Here is an 18,988-nt window from a genome sequence, read left to right as displayed (position 1 = left end):
TATCTGCACTTTATTGTGGAAAACAACAAATTTAACATACTTCACTAATAGCTAGACACATACACTTTGGTATAGTCATCTACCAATGGTGTTCCAAACACTCAAGCATTCAATGAGTTGTTGAAATAGGATCAAGCCTGTGATGCTGTTTTCAATATATCACTAATGAATATGCATGAGGCTGATTTGCATATAATAGAGTTGATATTAGAGCATATCTTGTTTCTAAATATGCTGTCTGAATCACTTTTTGGGGGTATCCTCGTTGCAAAAAAAAAAATAAAATATACTCATGGTTCTTCAGCTTGCTGCTTAAATTCATGATCTGTACTGCATATGTGTTAAAGTCTAAAAAAACTGTCCTATTGGGTGGAAACTTTGAAAATGAAGATACGTACTCATAGTTGTTATGATCCACCTCTTAACAATATCACTGTTGTTTCAAAATATGAAGCAGAATGTGAATGTCTAAAAAGTTGATCTCCCTGCTATCTAATGTTGATTCAAATACTCACTACTTTACCAAAATTTATTGAACTCTCATTTCTTGTTTTAGCCAAGCATTTATTTAATTTTTTATTATACTTGTATATCTTATTAAGGATTTTGTGTATATCATGGACCACTAGAAGAACAAATCGATTTTGGAAATGATCATAAGAACATAAGAATAGCCTTACTTGGTCAGACCAATGGCCCATCAAGCCCAGTAGCCCGTTCTCACGGTGGCCAATCCAGGTCACTAGTACCTGGCCAAAATCCAAGGAGCAGCAATTCCATGCTACTGATCCAGGGCAACCAGCTGTCACTCGAAGCCCAAATGATGAAGTTACAACTGTCTTATTTGGTCATACTATCAGAAGAGAGATATCGCTGGAGAAGGACATTATGACCCCCTTTTATGAAACCACATTAGGCTTTTTTTTTTTTTTTTTTCGCCAGCCATGGCAGCTCTGATGCTCATAGGAATTCTATGAGTGTCAGAGCTTTTACCTTCACGGCTAGCGATTAAAAAAGCCTAACATGGCTTCTTAAAAAGGAGGGGGGGGAGGGGGGTGGTACGTTTGGGAAGATTGAAGGAACCAGGCGAAGAGGGTGACCTGCAATTAGATGGCTGGACACGTTGAAAATACCCATGGGGATGAGACTGGAGGACCTTACTGAACTAGTACAAAACTGATTTATTTTTTGATCTGTAATTCATCAAGTCGCTAGGACAAGTCGATGGCACCTAACAAAATATCTTATTTAATGAAGGGCCCCTTTTAATAAAGCTTAGTGTGCACTAAGTGCTAAAAAGCCCATAGGAGTGGCAATGGGAGCAACACTGGAACCATCAGTGGCATCTTTATACGAGGGGCTGCTGAAAAGTTCTCAGCCCAACCAACAAGTTGGGGCAGTCTCATTCGAGGACTGTACACTTAGTCCAGCGATTTTCCACTTTTTTCGTTCCATTAGAAAAATACGAAATGAAAAAAGTGGAAAAGTCTTACTATTCCTGTTTGTCTGTCCAAATGAGATTGTAAGCTCTTCTGAGCAGGGACCATCTATTGAATGTAAATATACAACGCTGCATACGTCTTTCAGCACTATAGAAATGATAAATAGTAGTAAAAGTATTCTTAGGGAATGCCATGGGGAAATTAGAACTACAAGTCCCTGCTTGCAACTGGGTAAATCCAGGCCTGGATCAAGAATGCTGTTAAAACAAAGAAAACACAGAGCAAGTGTGACAAATGAAAAATAAAATAAAAATGATACTGATTCAATTTGATTTACAAACTGTATCTTCTACACCTCATCTTCCTCAGATAGGACAAAGCAAATTACAGTTTTAAAACAATTATAGATAACTATTAAAAAAAAAAAAAATCAAAGCATAGAAAGGAGAACAGACTTGACAGAAAATAATGGAGCCAAAGCTGGTAATCATTTTGTATTGCTTTTATGTATCTGAGGCTGTGAAACAGCAAGGTACAGCATGTGCAGAAGTAACCAAAAAAGGAAGATGGGCAAAAATTTGAACAGTCACCTCACTCACAAGGACCCTTTATATAGTACAGTGGGAATTTTCCTCTTTTTATAAAAGAAGTCTATGGGCCAATATTAAACAAACAGTAGCCACTGGAAAATTTGTCCTATTTATATGTCACATCTCATTCTGAAAGTGTGAAGGAGCTCTAGCCGAGGGTGTTAAATACCATTTCCACCCCCTGCAGATCACCCTAATACTCTTATTACTTCCCTTTCTCAATACCAAAGTTTAAATTGGCAGAAAAATGAGAGCAAATGGCATTTATGTCATCATGCAGATAATACGAGTAAACAGAAATAAAACAAAAGGAATAAAGATGATACCCTTTTTATTGGCCTTAGTGCATTGTTTGATTAGCTTTCAAAGCTAACCCTTCTTCAGATCAGATCTTAAAAAGTGGGATAACATGGCTACCATACCATTGTCATTATGCATAAATTCTGCCTTCTTTCTAGCATAGAGTTTTCCTGATCCAGTATAGTTTTCCAGAGGTCTGCATGGACCAGTAGTTATCAGTCTCGTCCTCTGGACACATTCAGCTAATCAAGTTTTATGGATTTGTACAATGAATACAGAGCTGCCAAGTTACCAAGCTCCAGGTTTTGGCAAGCCAGAATTTTGAGCCCGCACACCAAAGCAATGTGTAATTTATAGTCTATGATTCTACCCAGTAAAATCCATGCTGCAGATCCCATATTATTTCTTGTTAGGAATATCAGAAAGCCATGATTGACATGAAATCTCCTTTCTGGAATTGGGTAACTTGGCAGCTCTGTGAATATACATGAGGTAGATGTGCACTTCCCCTTCTTGTGGAAGATGGGTGATGAGTGGCAACTGAGCACTTACACCACAGGGAAGGTCAAGAGTGAGATTTGGCCCACCAAAAGGTATACTGCAGGTGAGAGAGAGAGAGTCGGTGGCTCAGCCTCCTTTCCCTTCCTGGTTTTGCCCATCCACGCTCCACTTTGTATGGGCAGAGATGGGAACAAGCTTGGAAGGAAGGTGATATTGCAGTTTGGGAAGGGTGAGTTTCTTAGCTGGTAAGATTGATACCAGAGCAATTGTACTTAGGGATCAAATGAAGTTACAACAGAAGGGGTATAGGCTGTCTTAAGTCCAGAGGACCGCATCAGCCTAGCTGGCCCTGTTTAGGGTTACCATATTTGTGAAGCCAAAAAAAAAAAAGGAGGACATATGACCCCCACCCATACTCCACCCACAACCCTGCCCCACACTCCACTTCAGGGGTCCCCAAAGTCCCTCCCTGAGGGCCGAATCCAGTCGGGTTTTCAGGTTTTCCCCAATGAATATGCATTGAAAGCAGTGCATGCACATAGATCTTATGTATATTCATTGAGGAAATCCTGAAAACCTGACTGGATTCGGCCCTCAAGGAGGGACTTTGGGGACCTCTGCTCCACGTATTTCCTTGGTCCCCCTTCCCATTCTTGGTACCCTTTCAGTGCTTTTCTATATCCCCTTCCTCCCCCACAGGTGCTTCTCTCTCTCTCCTTCCAACCCCCTCTCCTATGGGTACTTCTTTCTATCTTTCTCTCTCTCCTTCCACCCCAACCCCCGCAGGTACACCTTTCTCTACTTCCAACCACTTCTCTTGCTGTTTCTGTCTCTCCCCACCCATCCAGCACTACCCTACCCCATGCTCTTTTCTTCAGCACTCTCTCTATAATGCTTCTCCAGCCCTCCCTCCCTCTATCCATACTGTTTCTCCTGCCCCCCTCCCTCCTCCAGCACTGCTTCACCTCAAGAACTCTAGCTCCCAATTCCCCCACCTACCTCCTCCCCGGGCCTGGACAGCAACAATAAGGTAAGTCTATTGCATCCAGCCTGTTCCAGAAACTGTGGAAACAGGAAGTTGCTGCAGAGGCAGCTTCTGGGGCAGGTCGGCAGTAGCAGGCTTATCTCGCTGCTGCTGGCTGTCTGAAGATTAAATTTCAGTGGCCGGGTCCAGGGAAAAGGTATGTATGGAGTCGGGAGAGCCATTTAAACCCAGGCAGACCCCCATTTTTAAAAAACCATCCGGACACCCAGACAGTCCTCCAAAAAGAGGACATATCTGGGTTTACCCGTATGTCTGGTAACCCTAGCCCTGAGCCTGGTAGGGTAAGGGCTGAGAACAGGAACAGACACTGTGAACTGCGCCTGACTCAGGACAGGCTACTACTGTATGTATATATAATAAAACTGAAACCTTGTGTACCAGCACTATGTGTATGTAATTATTAAGAGTACCAGGAGAGGGGAGTAAGAATACAGCTGTCTTGAGTCATTTATTCTATTTGTTTAGGATTGCCAAATGTCCAGATTTCCCCAGACATGTCCTCCCTTTCGAGGACATGTCCGGGGGTCCGGACAGCTTTTCAAAACTCGGTACTTTGTCAAAATCACATTGGGAAGGAGCATCCATGCATGCAATGCGGTGACGTCACGCACACGCTTGCGTGATGTCATTGTGTCATGTCCATGCATGCACAGATACTGGCTGGGGGGGCGGAAAGGGGTGTGACACAGGCGGAACTGGGTGGGCCTGGGGACATGACCATGGGTCCAGATTTTCCTTCGGGAAAATCTGGTAACCCTACATTGGTTGGTCCCTTAATCAATGTATTGCTTTGGTAGCCCATGTAAAATTGTCATTCCAATAAAGTTATCAGTGTCTCCTTAATTAGAACAGAAGCATAGACCTTGTTCTAGGTTTCCATTCTACATTTGGTTAAGGCTGCCAACTGGATCCAGTCCTAGGTTTACCCTATTTCATACATGGACTTGTAGTTGTGATTTCCCAATTGCATTCCCTAAGATAAGCAAACAAAACAAAACTAAGGGAAAATAAGGTGATAGCTTTTTATTGACCTAAATACATTTTTTGACTGGCTTGCAGTAAAGGCAAATCTCTCTCCAGCTTTTAGTATCACCACCTATGCTGTTCCTTGGGGGAGAAGTGGTTTGACAGCAAGGGTTAAGTACCCTAAGTTCTGCTAAAAAGGTGAGTTTCACATCTAAAATAGCAAGATTTAGTAGAAACGGAGCATTTTTGAGAAAAAGATTGGGAAGTCTGATTTTTTTTTTTCATCTGAATTTACAGCTAAGGACCAGTAGAGGGAGATCAGGATCTTTTTCCCAAATGGCTGTGCCTGTTTCTGCACTCTCTTGTTTTAACTCTGACCCTTGAAGCTATGCTTCCTGGGAGCAGTATAGCTGGGCTCTCTTGATTTGAAAATGCCTAAGGAGACGGAAGAGGTGGCTGAACTTCTGCAGCCCTGGTTGCTGCCCATATTGTATGTGCTTAAAAACAAGAGATGCAGCCCACAAAGCGAGGCCTCCAAGAGACGGGAAGATATGGAGAGGAGGAGGAGGCTCCGTCAGTACTATCTGCAGAAGCATAGCAGACTCTTGATGGTCAGTGTGCACTCTATATTCTCATTATTCACCTCCCCCTCTTCATTTATCCTGATTTACCGGGTGTCATTGTCCAAAGAGCCCTGTCAGCTCCATGTTATTATTATCATGATTTATAGAAAGATTAGCTTCTTACCTTGATAATCTTCTTTCTAGTAGAAAGGCATATGAATCTTGAACTGGTGGGTTATTCTCCTTTACTCATGAGTTTGTGGAAGGCATCATCTACCTTTTTCTCTTGGCTCCGCCTCCTTAGTTACCAGACGTCCAGATTTACCTGGACATGTCCTCTTTTCAGAGGTCTGTCCAGGCGGCTTTTCAAAACCTGGCACTTTGTCTGGGTTTTGAAGAGCTGGTAAGATCGGGGCCGTCTGGTATGCATCTGCTCATGCGTGGATGCAACGTCACACACATGCACGCATATGTGCGACGTCATCATATTGCATCTGCACATGCGCAGATGCATTCCAGATCCGGCCCGAAGAGATGAGATTTGAGGGAGTCTGGGGTTGGGAGGTGGAACAGGGCAGGGCCAGGGCTGGAATGGGGTGGACCTGGGGCGGGCCCGAGGGCAGGGCCACGTATCCTCCTTTATCAGATGCATAATCTGGTAACCCTATGACTCCTGCATCTCTGGGCTGTGCCCCAACTCCTCAGTTCATATCAAAGCAGTTGACAATTCCTATAAGAGGAGAAATAAGGAGACAGGAAATGGGGTACTCCCTAACCAGTCAATTTTGTTCTGATCTGCAACAAGTTAAAGGCAACAAATTAATTCCAATACTTGTAATTATGAGAAAAAGGTGGAAATTAACAAGTCAACCACCTGAGTTCAACTAGCACTAATACTTATGAAGCTCGCAATCCTCTTATTTTTCTCATTAAAACAAAAAGATCAATCAGTACTCTTTGGATCTCTCTGCCAACAGACACCAACATCCGAAAAGAAATATATGTCTGAGCCCACAAGCAGGTTAATTGAAATCTGACAAGGCGGGCCTTCAAGACTCATATACCTTTCTACTGGAAAGATTATTATTGAAGTAAGAACCTAATCTTCTAGTGCAAAAGGTGTATGAGTCTTGAACCAGTAGGACAGGGGTGCCCACACTTTTTGGGCTTGCGAGCTACTTTTAAAATGATCAAGTCAAAATGATCTACCAACAATAAAATTTTTTAAAACACAAAACACACTGTACGTTGAGAAAATGTTAATTATCATTCCTATTCCGGGGTTTTTTCAAAGAGGTCAAGGCAGATGACTCTATGCACTGTCACCTCAGTAACAACCATACAAAAATAGACAAATATACCCTCCTCCCTTTTTACTAAACCACAATAGCAATTTTTAGCACAGGGAGTTGCGCTGAATGCCCAGCGCTGCTCTCGACGCTCATAGGCTCCCTGCGCTAAAAACTGCTATTGTGGTTTAGTAAAAGGGGGGGGCCATAGTGCAAAATATAGGCAGCAGATATAAATTCAGACACATTTTGATCACTAAATTGAAAATAAAATCATTTTTCCTACCTTTGTTGTCTGGTGATTTCATGAGTCTCTGGTTACACTTTCTTCTTCTGACTGTGCATCCAATCTTTCTTCCCTTCTTTCAGCCTGTATGCTTCCTCTCCTCCAGACCTCATTCCCTCCCCCAACTTTTTCTTCCTCTCTCCCTGCCCTTTCTTTCTCCCTGCCTCCCTTTCTTTTTTTCTCTCTTCATGCCCCCTTTCTTTTTTTCTGTTTCCCTTCTTTCCTTCTGTCTCCCTGCCTGCCCCCTTTCTATCTTTCTCCCTGCCCTTCCCCAAGCCACTGCCACCGCCATCAGGGAACAGTCCCTCAAGCTGCCGCCGCCATCGGGGTAACAGGCCCCAAAGCCGCCGCCGCCCCAAGCTCTTCCTGCTTCCCTGCGTCGGGCCAACCAGCCTCCCTCTCCCCGACGTCAATTCTGCCATTGGAGAGGAAGTTCCGGCTGATCAGCCCGGTAGATCCCAAGGCAAAGTGAGTCGATCACGGAGCCCAGGATGGGCTCCGTGATCGACTCACTTTGCCTTGGCATTCTAATGGTCGATCGCGATTGACCTATTGGGCACCCCTGCAGTAGGACATACCAAAGCACTCCCCTGAGTCTAGGGTGGGACAGATGAGCCTGCTGTGGGCACTGCGGACCCAAAAGTGGAATCCTTTCATTGTGCCACCTCCACTCTGTAGAAGTTCATGAAAGTATGAAGGGTGGACCATGTAGCCGCCCTACAAATTTCTTCAGGCAATACTGCCTAGGATTCTGCCCATGAAGAAGCCATAACCCTCAGAGTTATGCTCTCAAAGCCATAACCCTCAGAGTGTGCTCTCAAAGTGATAGGTGGTAGTTTACCACATCCAATATACACTGAAACAATAGCTGCACAAATTCACCTGGAACTAGGTGGCTAGGGCTCATTGGCACAAAAGCCTTGTGAGCTGGCATCACCTGGATATCTAAAATCTGGTGTCTTAGTTTCTGTTTGCGTGTCTCTGGCAAAAAAAACATGGGCTTCTACTGTGTTGAAGCAAATTTTCAAGCATTCTAAGGATTGTGTAGTCTCCAAGTGACTCTTCTGAAAGTTGATAATCCAACCAACGACTATCACCTTGGCAAAAATGCAAGATACCTTTGCCAGCCCAAATGGGAGTGCTGAGAACTGGAAATGGCTCTCCAGTATATGGAATCTCAGGAACTGCCTGTGAGCCAAAAATACTGGAATAAGTAAGTAAGTCTCGAATAAATCTAGAGAGGCCAGAAATTCTCCCGGTGCCATCAAAGCTATAACCGAATTCACAGTCTCTCTTTGGAATCGGGGTACTTTTAGTGCTGCATTGATCATGATAAAATATATGGAGTATCTGCCCAAGCCTGGTTCTTCGGCTGATATGGGTTCTATGACCTTGCTTGGACTCTGACCGCTTTCTTTAGTTGACCAGCTTGAGAGTCCACAAATAAGACCAGTAGAGGATGAAATAATTTGAGCTTGTATCCCTCTTGAATGATGTCCAGTACCCAGTGGTCTGAACAAATCCTCGCCCAAGCCTACCAATAGGCTGACAATCTCCCTCCAATCAGAGGAGGTTCGGCTACCAACCTGGTGCCATTGAGTCTACTTGGAGGCTGCCATGGGGCACGCATTTGAGGTCAGTTCTTCTGGAGCCTCCAAACCTCTGCCGAGATCCCTGCTGAGGATCTGGCAAGGACTTCGGGCAATGATCTGCCACACTGGCCATAAGCTTGTCCAGTCCATTTCCAAAGAGCATTTGGCCCTTGAATGGAAATCTGCTCAAAGTGGCCTTGGATGCTGAATCTCCTGCCCATTGTTTGATCCAGAGTATTCTACAGGCAGAGACTAAATAAGGAGAAATCTTGCTCATAACTCTGAAAACATCATATAGGGCATCTGTCACATAATCCACTCCCAAAAGTAGCAACTGGGAGTGTGTGTCTTCCTCCATGTAATCTGTTATGGCAGGTGTGTGCAACAAAAGAAGTCACAGCTGCTGCCTTTAGACCCAAAACCAGTGCCTCAAATTGCTTGTTGAGGGCTAAATCCACTCTGCGGTCTTGCACATTCTTTAAAGTTACTTTGCCTTCACAGGCAGACATCAAATACAGCTTTATCATAGTCCCGGCAACCTACAAGGGGCCTTCAGGAATCTCCCAAAGTTGTCAGCATCTTGGGAATATCTGGATGCAAACAAAAAAAAAAAAAGTGATCTGAGCCTTAGAGCTGTTCATAACTGAGCCTCAGAGGTCTGCAGGGTCTTAAGCTTTAATTCCCTTAAGGATTCTGTAATTATCTCTGACAATGTCACCTGCTTAAAATGGCTGCACACCATCGGGTCTTCCCCCTAAACCAAGGCTGCTCCTGTCTGAGACCACATATCCTCCAAGATTGAAGATTAAGGACATTGACTCTGATCCCCATTTCTTCCAGACCTTCTCCAACTGGACCTCAGTGTCCTGTGGCTAACTTTTATACGGGAGAACTGTGCTTTGAGAGGGTGGACCCTCCTGTGCAATCACTAGTATGACCTCAGACATTGTGTGCAGCACCTGATAATTTAAAGAACATAAGAATTGCCTTACTGGGACAGCCCAGTATCCTGTTTCCGACCCAGGTCCCAAATACCTTGCTAGATCCCAAGTAGTAAAATAGATTTTATGCTGCTTATCTTAGGAATAAGCAGTGGATTTCCCCAATCCATCTCAATAATGGCCTATGGACTTTTCTTTTAGAAAATTATCCAAACCTTTTTTAAAGCCTGCTAAGCTAACTGATTTCACCACATTCTCCGGCTGTAAACATTAAACTCACAAAATCTGGAGTAAACCCCTGAAAAGGGAGCCCCCAGGACTCCTGCAGGAACTCACCTTGTCTCCTCACAGGCCCAGAGGCATCTATGCTTCGCCGAATCCACCAAGTAGCCACATGAGACCTCCAGGGTCTACCTGTTTTTTTCATTTTTGTATGGCACAGATGTTGTGCCTGTGTTACAAAGGCACAATATCTGCCCTATTAAAAAAAAACAACCCAAAACGCAAGCTAAGCTTGCAACCCCCGATGATGAGTCACCACATGCCCCCTACCCTTGACAACAACCGCAGGTCCTTGATACCATCCACACATTCCCAGACAATGACGGCTGCCCCCGTGATATGTTGGAGTGATCACTATTTTTTGTGCATTGCAAAGCAATGTTAGAGCATCGATTGGTTGGCTAGTTTGCATAGCATTTTAATATTAATGACCTAATTGCATGGCCAGATTGGAGAATGAGTCATCACAAGGAAAAACATGCAGTGAGCCGTTTGTGCATCCGGTTGGCAAATATGATCAGTTGCTAAACCAGTCAAACTAGTTTAGTGATGATCGTTAGACAATCGGAGACTTTAGTACATCTAGCCACAGAGTCTGGGTCTTCTCCTAGGCAGAGCTGTCCCAAAACTTAGGGGGGGGGAGTCCAAAGAAACTGCAAAGGTGGTATATCAAGTCTAATAAACCATAAAATGAACCAAAATTTTTTTGCCCTTAATTTTCTGTTTTTCACAAATTTTAAAGGTATTCCTTACTGACCCCCCCTTTTTTTAAACTGTTGCTGGAGAATGTGGTGAAAGCAGTTAGCTGAGCAGGGTTTAAAAAAAAAGATATGGATAATTTTCTAAAAGAGAAATCCATAGGCCATTATTGAGATGGCTTGGGGATTCCTAGGATAAGCAGCATAAAATCTGTTTTACTACTTGGGATCTTGCTAGGTTCTTGGGACCTGGGTTGGTCACTGTTGGAAACAGGATACTGAGCTCTGGTAAAAACTAGAAGTGGAACGGTCATTAAGCCACCAAAGCATTAGGGTAGGCTAGCCAGGGAAGTTCCCTTCTGACCTCAGAGTCTGTCTTCTCCCAGGCAGAGCTGCCTCTGTCAAATTGGGAATCTCTGGAGCATTGCAAGCCTCAGTTCGGATGAAGACCCCAAAATAAAAAATCTAAATCAGAGCAGATCAGAAAGACACCTTCCAACTCACCTGTTGAAGGAAAATCTGAGATGAGGCACAGCCCAGAGAAGCAGGAGGTGGAGCTGAAAGAAATAGGTAAATGATGCCTTCTACAGACTCGCGAGTAAAGGAGAATCCACTACATTGGCATAGTAAGGGGGGGGCGGTCCGCCATGGGCGTCGTCTTGGTGAGGGTGCCGGCACCCCTCCTCCTCTCCACCCTCCTGCTCCTTCCCATTCCTCTCTATGCCACCTTCACTTCCCCCCACTGTACCTCTATTTATTCACTGGCGTGAGCAGCAACTCCAACCAGCTGCCCGCACCAGTGTTGGCCCTTCCTCTGATGTCACTTCAGGGTCCTGCACCTAAGATGTGACAATAGAGGGAGTGCCGATGTGGGCAGCAAGTTGGTCATGCTGCTTATACTGGGGAAGTTAAAAGAGGTTCAGGGAAGGGAAGGGGTGTGTGTGGGGGGGGGAAGAGCGGGAGTGGAAAAGAGGGCAAGGGATGGGAACTTCTCACCCTCGCTATGCCACTTACCCACTGTTCAAGACTTATATGCCTTTTGCACTAGAAAAGGAGCATAACACATATACACAGTGCTTGAGAACCACCTGCAGCCCTTAATGGAAAGTTCTGGCTCTGTAGAGCTTAGTCTAGTCGAGATAAATAGGCAAGAGTGCTGCATCAGTACTGCAAGCACTTAGCAGGAAAGTGCTGCCAAATATCTCAGATCTAGGAGAGATTTTATTACAGAACCTGATTTTAAACTTTTACACAAAAGCATTGACAACAGTATAGCAGGTCCTAAAATACTTCATAATTGGATTGTTAGAAAACCAGAACTGGTCTTAAAAAAAAAATCTTCCTCGTGGAACTGGATAACTTGGCAACTGTGAACCTGTTTTGTCTAATGGCACTAAATCTGTGGAAGCACAACTCTGCAAACGGTTCAGTATTTTACTTTCTAACCCACCCCCATACATGGTCCATCATGTTACCTTTTCCTGCCCCTAACCCCCACCCTCACAAATAGTTCAGCATATCTTCCTTCTGTCCTCTTTCCAGCTGGCGACCAGCTCTCTTTGTCTCTCTTACCCCCTCCCCCCATATATCTTTTAAAAGTTTTGTCTCTAGCAGTCAGGGTGGGGAGCAGCGAGTGGCAATTCATACATAAGAATTGCCGCTGCTGGGTCAGACCAGTGGTCCATCGTGCCCAGCATTCCGCTCACGCGGTGGCCCCCCAGTCAAAGACCAGTGTTCTAAAATGAGTCCAGCCTCACCTGTGTATGTCCCAGTTTAGCAGGAACTTGTCCAGCTTAGTCTTGAAACCCTGGAGGGTTTTTTCCCCTACAACAGCCTCCGGAAGAGCGTTCCAGCTCTCCACCACTCTCTGTGTGAAGAAGAACTTCCTTATGTTTGTACGGAATCTATCCCCTTTCAACTTTAGAGAGTGCCCTCTCGTTCTCCCTACCTTGGAGAGCGTGAACTATCTGTCTTTATCTACTAAGTCTATTCCCTTCAGTATTTTGAATGTTTCGATCATGTCTCCTCTTTTCAAGGGAGAAGAGGCCCAGTTTCTCTAATCTCTCACTGTACAGCAACTCCTCCAGCCCCTTAACCATTTTAGTCACTCTTCTCTGGATCCTTTTGAGTAGTACCGTGTCTTTCTTCATGTACGGCGACCAGTGCTGGACGCAGTACTCCAGGTGAGGACGCACCATGGCCTGGTACAACGGCATGATAACCTTCTCCTACTCGCGCCAACCCAAAGCTTTTTCTCTGATTTAACTTCTTGTTTCCACATAGATGGGAAGCATCAGAGAGAAGGCATCGGGATTGGCACAAGCAGGATGTATGAATTGCTGTCCGCTGCCCCCAACAGCTAGAGACAATTAAACTTTTAAAAGGCGATTTCTGCTCCCACACAAATTAAGCTGGCTTTATTAATAAATGACTCTCAACTTCTGTGGTACACCAGTTGAAAAATGCTGACCTAGGTATTAGATTAAGGGGCCCTTTTACTAAAGGGCATTAAGCCCTAATGTGTGAAAAATAGGCTACTGCAAAACTTGTTAAATGTGTTTTGCAGTATTTTGCATGTTGGCATGCACTACATGTGTGTTACTATTTCTTTTTAATATTTTTTGAGGGGATGTATCATAGGTGGAGAATAGAGGTCTGCATGGGAATGGGGATCGCGGGAATCCCCCTAACCCAAGGGACTCCCACGGGAACCCCCTCTGGCCCACGGGACTCCCACGGGGACCCCCCTCTAGCCAACGGGACTCCCACGGGGATGGAAGGCTTTGGAAGCAGGGTTCGGCCTTATAATATAATGACACGTCAGCCTTAGTAAAAGAGGGGGTTTATAAGTTAATTACCTGAACAGAAAACAAAAAAAGGGTTCCACCAAAGAGATTCCACAAGGAAAACAGCAGCGCAAACACAAAAGAAACTGTGGAATTGATGATCCTGTCAGAAGTAATTGCTGCTTTTTATGGGGACGGGCGGGGATTGAGGTAATTCCTTGCGGGGATGGGTGGGGACGGAGAGGATCCTTGCGGAGACGGGTGGGGATGGAGAGGATCCTGGTAGGGATGGGTGGGGACGGAGAGGATCCTGGCGGGGGTGGGTGGGGATGGAGAGGATCCTGGCGGGGAAGGGTGGGATTTCTGTCCCCGCGCAACTCTCTAGTGGAGAAGGGGCATGGAGTCTTTAACCAGCTAGCATGTTCGCATAAGTGTGTGCTAACTGGCTAATGCTGAGTTATCATGGGAATACTTAGCACCTTCTAAACAGGAAGCTGAAAGTGGTCCTACATTCATTTTTTGCAAGTCCCATGAGCTAATGGGAAAATTAGTGCAGGACCTGCAAAAAAAACAAACCAACCCATTTCTGCTGCATTACATCAGGGCTTAGTGCACAAGAAAGTTCTGTTTTAAGATGCACTGAGCTTAGATTCTAACACCCTTAAGATATTTAGGGCCCATTTTACAAAGTCGTGGTAGCGATGCTGTTGCAATAAACGCACCAATGCCCATTCAGTTCCTACAGGCTTCAGTACATTTACTGCAGCAGCATCGCTACCGTGGCTTTGTAAAAGAGGCCCTTACTTAATTTCAGGGAGGGACCTGTACAGGATTGTATTTTTTTTTCCAGAGAGGCTGTAGAAAACATAAGTAAAAATAAAGTTATTATTTTAGTTTCTGATGATAGCAGAAACAATAGATTAGCTGGTGGCACCTTATAAACTAATGGGTTCATTGTGGCAGTCTATGTCATCAGATGCATTTGACAAAGTGGCCTCTTGTCATCAAAAGCTTATTCCTTAGCCATCTTGTAAGTCTATAAGTTGTTACAAGCCTCTGCCACTTAAAAAAATAAGTCTTTGTCCTATTGGTCTTGCCGTTTAAGCTCACACTGCTTGCCTGTCACTCCCATTTCCTCAGCAATGCTATTCTTACCTTTGCTGTTGCTTGTGCGTCCATTTTTTCTGTCAGCTCCTACGATCTGGAACTCCCTCCCATCACATATCAGAGTGGAACAAAATATAAATAAATTTAAGGGCAGTGTAAAATGTTTCCTTTTCAAAGATGCCTAAAAGTAATTTAACCACTTTTGATATTTTACCCCTTTCCTTCCCTGTTTTCCCCTTTTTTGTTTTCTTTATCTTCAAAAATCATAGTTCTCCCTTCTCTCCTCCTGTTTACTATCCTACCCTATGTTGTGTTGGTAAGTCGGCTGTTTTTTTATATTAATTCCCCCTTTCTTTTAATTTTCATGTATTATTTTAATGTATGATTAGCATTTAATCAAAATTTTATGAAACTATGTATAATACCCATGTATGTAAACCTTTCAGCTGTTGATTGCTCACAGGAGGAGAGAGGGCCCTTTTACTCATCCTTGTACATTGCCCAGCATCAGAAGAAGCAACTGGTGGGAGCAAGTGGTGATGAAGGAATTTGGCCCACGGGACTGGCTGGAGAAATTCCGAATGTCCAAAGACACCTTCTTCTATGTCTGCAGTCAGCTGCAGCCAAAGCTCTGCCGAAATGTGAGCCACCTGCAGCCCTCTTTTTCTGTGGAAAAGAAGGTTGCCGTTGCTCTCTGGCGACTGGCAACCAATACTGAGTACCAAATCATCTGCTTCCTGTTCGGTATGAGCTGCTTAATGGTGCAGAAATGTGTGAAGGCAGTATGCCAAGCTATAGTTTCTCTGCTGAAGCCTCTGTATCTCCAGCAGCCCAAGGAGCAGGAACTCGACAATATGGCTCGAATCTTTAATGCCCGCTGGGGCTTTCCACACTGCATTGGTGCTTTGGGCAGTCTCCATGTTGCCCTCACTGTCCCTTCTCAGTGCAGCTCTGACTACAGGAATAGTCGTTTTTGGAATTCAGTTGTTCTACAGGCCACGGTGGATGGTCTAGGAAAGTTCTGGGATCTGTGTGCCGGCTTTCCTGGCAGTATGGAAAACAGCATCATCTTGCAGAATTCCTACTTGTGGGAGCTGGTGAGAGAAGGCAGTTTGTTCCCTGATCCCCCAAGACCCTTCCGGGGGGTGCCACTGAAGTACGTATTGCTGGGAGATTCATCCTACCCTCTACAGGATTGGCTTCTCAAACCATACAAAGAACATCAGAACTTAACACAGCAGCAGCTGAAATTCAACTATCGCTTGGAGCGTGCTCACAGTGTGATTGAGAATGCCTTCCTGCGCCTGAAGGCACGCTGGCAGTGCCTCCTGACACACAATGATTGCTTGATGGAGCTGGTGCCTACTATGATCCTAGCCTGCTGCATCCTCCACAATGTGTGCCAAGTACACAATGAGAAGTTTATCGATAAGTGGTTGGAAGCCATAGAGACTTCAGAGTTCCCACAGCCAAGCCATCCCATGTGTGAATCCATGGATGATAACACTGCTGAGATTGTCCGAGAGCTCATCTCTGAATACTTTACAAGTCATGAAGAGTGTTAACTGGTGTAGACTGATGGCTGAATCTGGCTATTTTAAATGTTTGTTTGTTTTCTCTGCCTTCAGATAGGACAGAAAATCTTTCCATTCATATAAACAGTGGTGTGGAATGGATGTCAGTTGTTGTGGGTGCTGTGGTATACAACAGATGTGAATGCTGAGCATCTCCTATTCCATTCCCCTATCCTAGTGTCTGATAGATGTTTTTCAGAGCAAGTCCAGCCTGACACAGCTCTGCTATTTCTGCTTCTGCTCTTATCCTATTAAAAGAGAGATAAGGGGAAAACGTTATATATGCACTACTTGTCTGCAATCTCAATGTGAGGAGGGAATAGATATTCCATAACAAAACTCTGATACTAGTAGCAGACTATAGGAAAATTTCTGAATAGGGAGGTGTACATGTGGGCGGAACATGGGTGTGTCAGCAAGTGACACACACAACTTATAGAATGCTATCAGTTGCGCCCATTACATGGTGGATTTAGGTGTGCCCACTTATACCTTCCTGCCACTGACCTAAATTTTGGTGTTCTACTATGGCTTTGTGCTACTATTTTATAGATGCTTAGGTGTGCCCCTTTGTGGTGCCAATTTATAGAATTGTTGCCAAAATAACATACCCAAGGAGTATTAGTGGTGGAAGTGAAATCTGAACCTTGGTTCCCCTGGGAATTAACCCCATTGTGCTAATCACTGGGTCTCATTCCACCAACCAATGTTTTTTTTAATTTCTGAAATATAGGTTATCATTAAAGTGATGTATATTCAAGTACAGTAGGTAATTTTATGTCCCTGGAAGGCTCCCAGTCTGAGTTTGTACCTGAGGCAATGGAGGGTTAAGTGACTTGCCCAAGATTACAATGAGCTGTAATGGGATTTGAACCAGGCTTCCCTGGTTCTTGGCTTACTGTTCTAACCATTATACTACTCCTCCAATCTGCTTTTGTATAAGAAAATCATCATAGTTTGGGGTGAGGCTCCAACTGTAAAAGTGAGAGTTTAGCCCCCCTCCCCCGTTTTAAATGCTTAATGTCACTGGCTAGATTAGCCCTGAATATTCATTGCCAGGCCATGTCTGGGCACTGACACTGAATATTGGGGATTAATTCTGTTAGGCTGGCCACTAGAGCTTATGTGGGCCTGGTTGATATTCATCTAAGGCCTGCATCAAAGAGTTATGCAGACCCTGATTGAATATTGTCTGGAAACTACATAACTTGTATATAAGGTTTTTTTGCGCCTGATCTCCTGGAAAAGCCTCTCCTGAGCCTGCGAGAAACCGCTCTCACCCTTACCCTGGGAACAAAATATCCCCATGGTACACGTAGGCCCTCTAGGCCAGTGAATCGCAAACAGCATGCTGTGGTGAGATTCTGGGTTTTCTGCCAGGGATTGAAGGACACACCACTTCTGGCATCGGCGCCTCCCCCCTCCATGAACCTCGTCTTGTTTTCCCTGAGCTCAGGGCCGTGTCTGGAGGGCCTCCAATCATACATGGACGTCAACATGATGACATCGTGCCCTCCAGATACAGCCCCAAGCTCAGAGAAAACAAAATGAGGTTTGTGTGGAGTGGGGCAGGGTTGTGGGTGTGCCACAGATAAACATTTGCTCCTGTTAGTGTGCTGGAGCAAAAAAAAAAAAAAAGTTTGCGTGACACTGCTCTAGGCCTACCTTTCCTCCCTGGTGGTCCAGTGGGGGCACTGGGGGCAGAAGCAAAGCCCTCTTGCCCTTTGCGGCTGCCACAAGAAGTTATGACAGCCCTTTTATATAAAGAGCTGCAAGGGGAAGGAGCTAAGTGGATTATTTTAGGACAGCTCAAAAAGCTTCCTAAATTAACCTGCTTAGCTATGTAGGTCCCGGCACTGAATATTGCCCTGGGATTGGTAGCGTGGAATGTTGCTACTATTTGGGTTTCTGTCAAGTATTTGTGTCCTGGCCACTGTTGGATACTGTGCTATGTAGATGGACCATTGGTCTGACTCAGTTTAGCTATTATGTTCTGATCTAGTCCACATCATTTGAGGCTGACTTGTACCTTAACATAAGAGAAAAACAAAATTTTTCCAGGAAATTATTCATAATATTATCGCAATAGGCAGAAAAAAAGGCCCTAGCTATTAAATATCACATTTTGGGCTCCTTTTACAAAGGTGCCAAGCACGCTAGCCACTAGAGGCGGTAGATTTTTGGCTACTGCACGCTATAGCACGTGATAATTTTGTGCGTGCGCTAGAAACCCTAGGGCACCTTCGTAAAAGGAGCCCTTTATCTTCAACCACAGTATTAGTCTGTAAAATTTTCTCACGTGAAGGTTTATCTTTTAGGAAATTCTCTAATTGAGATGGATCCACAAATATATATTTTTTGTTTCCATAAGATACTAAACATTTACATGGAAATTTGAGGAAGAAAGTAGCTCCTATTGCCAAAACCTTAGGCTTAAGCTGTCTGGCAACATCAGGAAAAACTCTCAATTGCTGACCACAAAACAAGGCCTGCTTTTTAACAAAATATAGTTTAAGAATAGCTTGCTTTTCTAATTCTGTCTTGAATGTCACCAACAAAGTTGCAAGCTTAGTTGTAATATCTTTAGATGATTCTAAAAATTGAGAAATATTTAAACTATCAGGAGATACTAACTGATCAATTTCTCCTTCATCCGCAATACCCTTAGAGCTCCTGGGGATGTAACACAAATTATTGGGTGTAAACAATTCTACCTGAGCATATTAAAGAACATCTCTCATATACATCCTCAAGAGCTCCAATGGAGCCAGATAATGAGAGAGAGAAGAATTCAAGAATCTAAGGTTTTTAGCTCTTATTGAATTTTCCATTTTTTCCAACTGAGTATGCAATAATGTACTGTCTTTAATATTGGATATAGCTGTCTTTTGTTATGTGTTTACTGAAGAGTCTAGTTTATCCAATTTACTTCCAAATAAAGTCAATTGGGTCTCATATTCAGTTACTTTTGAAGTATCTCTGATGAAAATTGGCAAAGTTTTGAGACAGTACCTTGTAATGAGGTT

General features: G+C 44.1%; 1 protein-coding gene across 1 annotated transcript; it reads left to right on the top strand.

The window, feature by feature from the left end:
- Positions 1 to 4,947: 4,947 nt before the first annotated feature.
- LOC117364607 (protein ANTAGONIST OF LIKE HETEROCHROMATIN PROTEIN 1-like) lies at positions 4,948 to 18,919 on the top strand. The gene is made up of 3 exons (XM_033953980.1): positions 4,948 to 5,042; positions 5,142 to 5,455; positions 14,835 to 18,919. Exons 2-3 carry the CDS (start codon positions 5,276 to 5,278, stop codon positions 15,951 to 15,953), a joined length of 1,299 nt encoding a protein of 432 aa, XP_033809871.1. The 5' UTR covers positions 4,948 to 5,042; positions 5,142 to 5,275; the 3' UTR covers positions 15,954 to 18,919.
- Positions 18,920 to 18,988: the final 69 nt, after the last annotated feature.

Source organism: Geotrypetes seraphini, chromosome 8, assembly GCF_902459505.1.
Source record: "Geotrypetes seraphini chromosome 8, aGeoSer1.1, whole genome shotgun sequence".
Taxonomy (NCBI): Eukaryota; Metazoa; Chordata; class Amphibia; order Gymnophiona; family Dermophiidae; genus Geotrypetes; species Geotrypetes seraphini.
This window is presented reverse-complemented; position numbering and strand designations above follow the sequence as displayed.

What these genes read in the sequence shown, in the direction of transcription:
- LOC117364607 (XM_033953980.1), top strand. Translation starts at nt 5,276, where the DNA reads ATGCCTAAGGAGACGGAAGAGGTGGCTGAACTTCTGCAGCCCTGGTTG. An exon ending in AGCATAGCAGACTCTTGATG is followed by an intron (nt 5,456 to 14,834) that starts GTCAGTGTGCAC and finishes TAAACCTTTCAG; the next exon opens with CTGTTGATTGCTCACAGGAG.